We start from the raw sequence: 10,000 nt of genomic DNA on the forward strand, positions 1-10,000 counted from the left end.
TTTCTAATTCGTCAGTATTTGTTTTACTGCCTCCCGGAGGTGGCTCAGCTCAACCTTCTCATGCTTAAGCTCGCTCATACCGAAATCGCTGGCTGCGGATCAAGAAATCCGCCGGTTTTGGCAAGCAGCATTTCGGGCGGGGGCATCTTTGTTAGCTAATGCTGCTGCTGTACGTTCCGTGCACGGTAGACTCTTCCCTTTTGTTCGTATTAATTATTCAACATTTTTTCTTCTCTCTTTTCTCTCTTTTCCGGCTTCTTGCGCTGCAGACGATGACATATTGGGAGTCACGCACGACGATTCGTCCCTCAAGAACGGCAGGTAAGAAGCAGGCGGCCTGTTCACATCGTTCTCATCTGGCTTTTCAATATTTTTCCAGCGTCAATTTTCTTCTGCCCTTTTTCTGCTGTTGTTTTCCGTCCATTCGAATTGCGTTGAAATTGCGGCCACCTGTTGTGTGGTGGTGGCGTGCAGGGACTTTTTGCCCTCGGTCTGAACATGATACACCCCAAACACCTTCCCTCAGGAGCACGTACACGGCAGCAAAACGTGCTGCCATCTGATGATGCACCTGAGCAGCAGCAGCAGTTGTAGTAGAACCATCACTACCAGGCACCAGGGAGGGACCACCAGCATGTCCTTTCCGTTCCCCTTGCAAATGGCGTACAAAAAGGAGACCAGGTCGGCACATGTCCTCATGCACACGTCACTCATTAACGAAAGAAGATGCGTTCAATGGGCTCTCAGCGGTTTTTGAATGGACAGATGAGCAACGTGTTCGATATGCGGTGTGCGGTCTGGATCCGGAACGGGAGCTACATCGAAAAACACTTCCCTTTCCGCCCAGCCGGGCCGAGCCCCTTTTGCAATCTGATACGGAAAGACAGGGCGGGAGCAGACCGGCTTTTTACGTTGCTGTGGCACGTGAGGTCATTTAACCCGTAACCCACATGCACGAATGGCTTGATGAGTTGGGTTTTCAAAGGACAGACAGCCGCCCCTTGCCGCTCTCTTCTCTTCTCTTCTCGGAAGGAATCAAATTCGAAAGACGGCCGATCCCGAAATGTAATGTAGGTTAATGAAACGTGCCCAGTAGGAGTAGGAGGTTGATGAAGCTAAAAGAAGCGTCATGAACGCAATAGGAAGGGCTGAGGAGTGCCGGCTGTGTGTGCATGCGTCGTCGTCGTCTGTATGGCTCGTGTTTCATTGCAAGACACACCCGTCGTCACGGGCCATGTTGCATTAAATATTTAAAAGGCTTCTCCATCCAACCACAAACCGCCCCTCCAGTATGTGTGTTGGTGCCACGTCCACGTTCCTGGGGCCACGGTGCCACTCGGTTCTGTGCAACGCGCAATGCGAGACCGATTATCCCGATCTCGAGCAGAACGCTCGCTAGAACGTCGTCGTTCCCACGGATGCACTTCCATTGATGGAAGGAGGGCGGGGGGCGGGGAAGGGCCACCTCTCCGAGGCTAATGTTGAATTAGAGTATACCCAGTCCGTGGTTTCGGCCCTCCAGGGGGAATGGTTTGGCTTTAACTCTCCTCCTTTCACACTCCGTAAATAAACGTTAATCGGCTGGCAGCAGTTTAATGACTTTTTTCCTTGTTCCGGGTTCCGGTGCCGGACCGGAAGTGCCCCATTCTCGGTTCTCTGTCTCTTGCGCCTGGTAGCTACGAGGCGCCCATTGGTTGCAATTACTATCAAAGTGGGACAAACCACAGCCAGTAGCGTGTAGTCCGGGGGGGGGGGGGGGGGGGGGGGGCAACTTGTAGTTTCATCAACGCCATGATTATGTTGCTGGCGTCTGCCTGAGGCCAGCAGCAACACTCACTGCTGCCGACGTGTGATGCCCGACACATCAAACGGTTGCTGAAGGCAACTGCTGTATTGCGAATCGAAGTTCTTCTGTTCCAGAAAATCAGAGGTTCTAACGTTCTGAGGTTCCGAGGATTTGCTTTTAATCATTGCTCGGCACACATTAGCTACACAAACACATAGCTTATGGGGTTAGAGACCTATAAAGGGTTTTATGTTTCTCTTTGGTGTTTCACGATGCTCTCCACGCATAATTGCTGTGAACTAATGCAGCCAGGCGGAAACAATGGTCCGTAAGAGGCGTCTTGGTTGTAAGATCTGATGGATTCATAAACGGCTTCATTCGGGTTCATTGGGATGTTAGTAGAAAGAAGGGAATGTAACATTAATGGCCCTACTAACAAATGGTTTTGTTGTGGGTTGTTGCGCTGTAAACCGCGCTGGCCACTTGCATCGAATTTCTGTGCATCTTTTGAGCCCTTTTCCTGTAGAAAACAAGCAGATAATCGGGCCATTTAATTCCGGAAGGATTGGGTTAATGGTCGAAAATGCAATTCCGGTAGTGAGTTCTGTTAGTATGTTATGGTAACTACGGATAAAACTACCGTAGTAAGTAGTGCATTTGTTTTTCTGGAACTATGTTGGATAAAACGACAGCTTCGCCAGGACACGGGAATATCTCGGTTCATCCTTCACAGGTATGCTAGCTATGGTTTACTATACTAGTCGATCGCCAGTGAGGATCGCGCTCATTCGAGCTGTTCATTTCGTTTCATCGATTTCGTGCGTGCTCACTTTGGATCTTTGCACTCTCCGTGACAAGCGCTCGCCATGCCGAATGATGACCGAACGTGTTAAATTAGAATACACATGGCACGCGTGCTGATCCTCGCCAGCAGGCGCCCATTCACGAGATACTCTCTCCGTCGGCTGAGATCACTTGAGAATTGAAACTGGCACAGCTCTTGCTCTTCTTTGTGGGGTTCTTGGGGTTTGGTTCTCCGAGATCAGCCGCGAGTGTCGCCGATCATCAGCATCGTGATCGCCAGTCGCCTTTGGCCAGTTGCAACCTAGATTTCCCCGGTACAAGGAGCACGCACGCTCACGACGCGCCGTGACGCGGGATTACGGGGTCGGTGTTCTTGTCCCACTGTGATCGTTACTGTGTTCCCTGCACTACTGTGCATATTCCATGAAATCCTCGTACACTTCAGTGCAATCGCGATCGTGTTCTTTTCGTGCTTGCTTTTATCATGTTGCAGCGATCGTGCATTAATGATCGCTATCATTAGCGAGCACAAGCTAGCTGTAATGGTGGTGATGGCGGCGTTTGGTGCAAAAACAAAAAAACAAAAAGCAAATGAAACAGAAGAAAGAATGAAAAATACCGCCAGACGGAAATGTGTATTTTTGTCGCCAGACAGGACGACCACACGGCACACGTCGTCATGTCGTTGCCGTTGAGTCGTTGCGGCCGTCTTCTACTTACCGCGTGCGTGAAAGTGAATTCCGACGAAGCTTAACGGCGGTTGCAGTGTAGCGTGAATAAGCGTGATTGGGTTTTTCCCCCCCGGTCGAAAACAAGGAAGACACGATGTGCCACAGATTCGAATAGAAATGGAGAAGAAAAAGCGAGTAGATCGAATGCGTTTCTGGTTTGTTGGAATGGGAGTTGAGAGCAAAGTTTTGGGTCGGTCGAGGATAGTAGAGCAATTTAACAAACATTTCCCACTATGATTGACCCTCAGTTCGATCGTTCGCACACTTTAGTAAAGTGAAACCCCGTTTTCAAGCACTTCTAATGGTGGTTCTCGATGCATGCATGCACTCGTCATACGCGAAGTGGTCGCTTCTCTCAAGCGGTGTGATAGCATCTCGGCTGGTATATCGGCTGGCGCTTACGCCGTTGGGGCTGTGGTCTGTCCCCGTTGTGCATCCAGAACATGCAGACGATTTATATATTTATATTTAGAAGTCGTTTAACCCCGCTGAACCCCGACCACCACCTACTCTCTCTTCTGTCAAGGGCCGCTCTGGTGCCGGAGGAACAACCTCCGGTGCAACAACAAGTGCCCGATGCAATGGTGCAGTGTCGTAAGCGCCGTTCCAAGACGAACACCCGTCGAAACGCATAATCTGCGCTGCTCTGGCGCTTACCATCCATCACGCAGCAAAGCAGCAAGCAGTGTGCGAAAGGGTACATATTATTGGGTCTGAGATGACAGGGAAGTAGAAAGTGCAAGGTCCTGCACCGATTTACCGAAGGCCTTACCATCCAGAGGGCGTGATGTCACCGATCGTCAAATGCGCGATCACGAGACGGGACGGTTTTCCGATATTCGATTGTAGATTTTGCGGAAAAAATGATGGTCAATTTCTGGCCTAACCGCGATGACGACGCCGACGACGAGTCGGTTACGCTATAAATAGCGAGCAAAATTTATGAAATACGCGCCCGCGGACAGCTGGCTTTCATTCTGCCGGCCTTTTCGTCTCGATCGCGGCGCGCGCGATGGCATCGGTACCAGGTCAGAAGGTGTGTCGGGAGTTCACTGTGACAAGTGGTTTCGTCTACTTTGCGCGTTGCATGTATTTTGAGATAAATTGAAACGCCCCAACTGCCATTAGAGCTGACAGTGGAAGTTCATTCGTGGCGTCTGTTGTCGCTTGATTGATTTCTGAGCATCTTTCTGAGGCATTTACTAAGAAGAACTTATATTGTGAATAATAACTAACTGTCTGCGAATATGGCACTTATTGTGAGTGTTTGATATCACAAAGTAGAGAGTTTAATGATTTAAAATATCGTGATGCAATGCCATCAGTGGATAAAATTAGACTGAAAAAAAGGTTTTGTTATGCTTTGGTGAATGTTAGATGCTGCCTTGATAGCAGATAGATTACCTTTTACCTTTAATATCACTGGATTCGACATCACGTAATCCATGAAACAGTCGTTAGTAAATGGACTAATACAACTTTTTATACCGTTGAAAACACGTGTCCATATGATTCCACGATCAAGCATTTATAGGAGAGCTTATCAACATCCGTTAAGACCAGAAATATCTTCTCATCAATGGGGATCAACGTCACGGCTACATCGCTGAGGGCGATCGAGTGATCGAGCATTTTGGAGCGATATGCATTCCTGAACGACGCGGCCCTGATCCCTTTGGTTGCTTGTCAAGAGTGCAGAGGTTAGCGTGTGGTAAACATAATCGCATCACATCACGCTAGGCAGCAGATTGAGCTGCTCATAAATTTGACGAAAATAGTATCCCATCGATCATCGATTGAGCTCTCCAGAAGAAAACGAAGAAGAGAAAACCTCGCTTCCTCCCCTTTACGATTCTTCTTCCATTAGCGGTAGAGCATAGGCAGCAGCAGCAGCAACAGATGCCACCCCTTAGGGGTTTGTTTTTGCACCAATCTTGGATGTTGTGCCATATGTGGCCAACGACAACATTATCGACCCCCCACTCGGCCGGTGTTGTGTGTGTGTGTGTGTGTGTGTGTGTGTGTGTGTGTGTGTGTGTGTGTGTGTGTGTGTGTGTGTGTGTGTGTGTGTGTGTGTGTGTGTGTGTGTGTGTGTGTGTGTGTGTTTTAGGGCGGCAAGTTGGTGCGATATTTTTATTCGCCCTTCTTTTGGAGCGGACACTATGGGCGGGAGCGGGAAGCTGTGAAATATGAGTCCGGTAGTCGGTTCAGCGCGCCATTTCCTTCCTTTCATCCAAACGCCTATTTGACCCATTTTAGGGTTCATCGGCGTGCGTCAACCGAGAGCACAGTCAGCATCATTCATGCTGTGATCTGGGCGTGATCGGTGAGACGCAGAACCACTAGTGTTTGCCCTGCTTTATGCTGTTGCTTGCAATCGTAGATCGATGATGATGATGATTATGATGATCGGTTTCTAGATCACCGACGATCGCTCCCCTTTCCATTGATTCCATCGTGACCTCAACAATTCGCTGTTGCGCTCGATGCTCGATCTGCAATCGAGAAGGATCGAGGTCGTTTATCACATGGAATCGGACATTGTTTGCGAAGTGAAACGCGCACCACTTTCATGTTTTCGAAATCATCGCACCCGCACCGGAAAAAAGTGTTTCCGAAATCGGAACGGCAAATCCATAAAAAGCGGTACAACCGAGCGGTTGGCGTGTGGTTGGTTTCAGTTTCATTCTGAAAGCGAACGGCATGCGCACCCAAGAAAGCAAGAGGGAAACGCTTTCTTCTTCCTTCCTTCCATTTTCGTTTTCGATGGCGATGGCCAGCGACGGATCCTAGACGATAGCGGAAACCGATACAAAGTCAGCAGGAATGTCTCAGGAATCCCTTACTCACGTTACGGTCGTCTCCGTTTAGGACATTCCTAGACGTAGAAGGCAGACAAGGGACCGAAGGTATAGCGAGCGAATGATGTAGAGCAAGAAGAAGAAGCAAGAGGTAGAAGTTGACATTCCATGCCGGTATGAGGTCGTTCGTATTTGTTTGAAATGTTGTCTCACGTCTTCGAAAACCACATTTCTCGGGCCCTGGGTCTGGGTCCCGGATGTGGATGGCGATGCACGCTGGCCCGCGTCGGTCGATACGTATGCTCTCTCTCTAATCTCCGGCGTCGGGTTTTTGTTGTTCTTGTGCCAGAATCAATGTTTTAAAGTCCGTTTCTGGGTGTCTGGTTTGGTTTCCTGTGGTTTGTGGCCAACGGATCGCAATGAATCGACGATGACAATTGGCTTTCTGTTCGGGACATTTTAGTGCATTACCAAGAGCCAAGAGAAGAGAACAAGTGAGAGGGGAAGGGAAGTGCAATGGAATACACAAATATGCGGATGTATGGACCGGGGTACGCGGGACAATGTGATTATCCGGGCTGTCGGCCCGTCTCGAACCTTTCCTGCTATACGGTCCCCGAACACTCGATCCTGGACGGTGGCACGGAGGAGTACGATGAGTCCTCGCAGGTGCCCAGCACCTCGACAACCGATGATGATGCAAATGATTCCGGTACACCGATACCGACACCAGCCACCATCGGTACTTACCATCCACCGGACGGTGGACCATCACAGCTTGGCTACTTCGTACCGATCAGTCCCGTGTTTTTCCGTAGCCCACAGTTCCGGAAAAGGTATGACCGGAGGACACTCGTCGGCTTTGTTGTTTCTTCTTATAACCTCGTCCCTTATCAGCATCACCTGAATCCAATCCTTTTACGTTTTTAACTCTCTCCTTTTCTATTTTTTTCTTCTGTCCGATAGGGATACGATCGATTCGAATCGATCGCGTAGAAGTACCAGCTACTGTGGTACAACAACACCAACACCCTCGACGGTACCAATCAACAACACGGTCGCGTCGCGTCGCTCTTCACTCATCTCGGCCACCAGCGGTCCTTCCTCACATCACTCCCATATTGCTAGTCACCAGCAACAGCAGCAACCTCCACCAATACCTCAGCTACCGTCAAAGATCACTAGCACCAGTCATGCCGGCCTGTTGCTGTTGCCGGCCAGCGGGGACAGTAAGTTTGCCGTATCGAACAATAACTTTAACAACTCGAGCGTCAGCAACGGTAGCAGCAGTACCTCGAGTAACCACAACAACAACAACAACAACCAAAGCCTGACCGATGGACGGGACGCAAACACGTCGGCAGCCAGCTCCGGTCGGCAACTCGTCCTTCCACCATCAACCAAACGCCTGCAAAAGTCGGAATCGGCCGCCTATTCGTACTTTAACCCAAAGCGGTTCAGTTCACCACCGTTCGGTGATCTACTGGGCGGTACGACCGATCGACGGTTAAATTTGAAGAACAAAACGGCCAGCCTGTTCCGGAGCAAATCGAAGAAGGAGCAACGCACGTACGGACACCGGTCGATGAACGAAACGATCGAGGTGCTGGCGGATCAGGTGGTCGAGGATGAGAAGGTGGTAAGTGGCTTAAATTTACCGTTTTGTTTGTGTTCTGAATGAAGTGCCAAACTGTCTTTGGAAGGACATACCCAGTGTCTGCTATCATATCTTATTTTTCCTCAAGTCGCTATGGTGTTAATTTTTCACGTCGCTGTCTATAAGTGTCCTATATTTGCTTCCGTAATGCCCAGTACCATTCTTATCAGTTGTCATACCTTTACATCGAAAACATCACAAACAACCGCACCCTTTTTCAGCCCAAAATTCCTTGTGATTCGTGAAAAGCGATATCCTGCGAAATCAACGTACGGGCGGCCGACCGACACACCCAACCATTCCAATCGATCGAGCTGCACCACATTACTAAAGCGTGGCGCTGGCCAGACGGCACTCCTTTTTACGCCATTCCCGGTCGGTTTCGAAACGCAGCGAGTTTGTTTATTATTCAAAAAGTCGCATACCGTCTGGCCGCTGGATACTTAATTGTATTACGCCAGCCGGCAGCATGAAATATGCTAATTCCGTATGCATCGGGAACAGCAGCTTCGGTTCGGGTGTGGGGGTCAGCCCCAATGCTTCCATTTCAAACAACAAACAGCGAACCGAATGCTCACACAAACACGTAGCGGTCAATTGAATGGGCATCGGCGTGGCGAAGTGGTCCGTACGCACTTCCGGAGTGCCAAGTGCCCTGTCGGACGAATGTAACGATGGCTAGCGGGTAGTAGAGTGCCATAAGAGAGTGCTAATGGAACGTCCAGGAAGAGGGGTGCGGTGGCGTTGTCTGGCTTGGCTGGCTGGCTGGCTGGCTGGCTGGCTGGCTGGCTGGATGCCTACCAATTCGAATCCTTCGTCCTTCCGGCTCAGACCCATTCCACGGGAGTTGCTCGTGCTCGGCGGATGGCATATGTCTGCGTTTGATGTTGTTTTTGGTTCCGTCGTGCGTATCGTCCTTACGCTCGGTTTAATCCTGCCCCATCTCCCCTCGGTCCGTCGGTTCCCGGGTCTCCGGTTCCTGATTGCATTTGCCACGACCGAGCACGCCGAGCAGCGTAGCGTGTGTCGTGCGAATGGGAGGACAACATTGGCAGTGCGCATGCCGGTCGCATGCCGGTTGCCGGTCGCCGGTCGCATGCCGGCAATCGAACGCCGGCCGCCGACTGCACATTCGGTCGCGTTTGACCGGCTGTAACCTACCGGTGGGTTCCCTTTGCGTTCATTCTACGCGTTCGTACCCGCTGGCCACGGGGGTTTGATGAGGATTTTCGTTTTTCATTTCGGAGCCCTTGCGTACTGTTACACCGTTGTTCCGATAGGGGGAACCACCGCGTCCTGGCCAGGCCTAGGATACGCCAACGCGTACGAAGGTGCCAGTACGGAAAGGGGCGTATAGGCCGGAGCAGTCTCTCTGCTGCTTCCCCTTCTCGATGTAGAAGTGAAACCGATAAACACACAGAACAAACCGTAGAACCGCGGGCTACTTGATGGGTGGGATGAAAAGTCGCAACCAATCCAAGTATGCAGTGATCAATATGCTTAGAGTTCCTTCATTTATGTGTTTTCTTCTTGGGTTTCGTTTTTAGTAGATCATTCTGTGGAACGAATACACGTTCAGCTGGTTGGCTAGCTGCCAAGGAGAGTCACTTTTAGAACAACCCCAAGTACTCTCCTTTCTGCACCCTTAATACCCCGCGTACGGTTCTATACGGTTCTAGTAGCGGCGCCGTGGGACACTATCGTCGGGGTGTTTTTTTTTTGTTTCGAGGGGGAGGCGAACGACACGGACACCACGAACCACTCGGTATCGTCCGCGAACGATGCAATTCTAGCTAGTTTCACGAACTCACACGAAGTCGTATGGCTACTGCTACTGCTGTTGGCGTGTCGTGCCGTGTAGTAGTACACCGTCCGCCGTTCGACAGCCAACAGCACAGGACCTCCGTCCCTTCGAGGAGTGTCTGCTAACCGTTTAGTGGCCTAGTGGGTGCTCCTTCATTCAGTGAAGTGTGTGAAGTGTTGAATAAGTAATAAGGATCCGTATAAAGGATCACTTATCGCCATCTAACTTCCACACTCCCGTTGGTCCATTTTATGCCTCTATAAGTGGAGTCCTGGCCCCCCGTTGGTTTCGTGGTTCAAAAGGGGGCGTTTGCAGTGCGTTTAGAAAGCGAAGATAGAGTTACATGCCAACCGATTCCAACGGTTTGCGGTTAGTTTTGGTTGCGCCGTCGCCTCTCTCGGTGGTGGTCATTCGAAC

General features: G+C 50.3%; 2 protein-coding genes across 2 annotated transcripts in view; both read left to right on the plus strand.

The window, feature by feature from the left end:
- The window catches only part of LOC125952255 (uncharacterized), an 11,462-nt gene extending 5,795 nt beyond the window's left edge, over positions 1-5,667 (plus strand). Inside the window, exon 2 of the mRNA XM_049681615.1 lies at positions 5,581-5,667. Coding sequence (XP_049537572.1) covers positions 5,581-5,667 — 87 coding nt within the window. The remainder of the gene's footprint in view (positions 1-5,580) is intronic.
- Positions 5,668-7,095: 1,428 nt separating this feature from the next.
- Positions 7,096-10,000, plus strand: part of LOC125948432 (uncharacterized) — a 30,884-nt gene continuing 27,979 nt past the window's right edge. The window contains exon 1 of the mRNA XM_049674471.1: positions 7,096-7,761. Within this exon, the coding sequence (XP_049530428.1) occupies positions 7,708-7,761 (54 nt within the window). The 5' untranslated portion in view covers positions 7,096-7,707. The remainder of the gene's footprint in view (positions 7,762-10,000) is intronic.

The sequence above is a fragment of the Anopheles darlingi genome, chromosome 2 (assembly GCF_943734745.1).
Source record: "Anopheles darlingi chromosome 2, idAnoDarlMG_H_01, whole genome shotgun sequence".
Classification (NCBI taxonomy): Eukaryota; Metazoa; Arthropoda; class Insecta; order Diptera; family Culicidae; genus Anopheles; species Anopheles darlingi.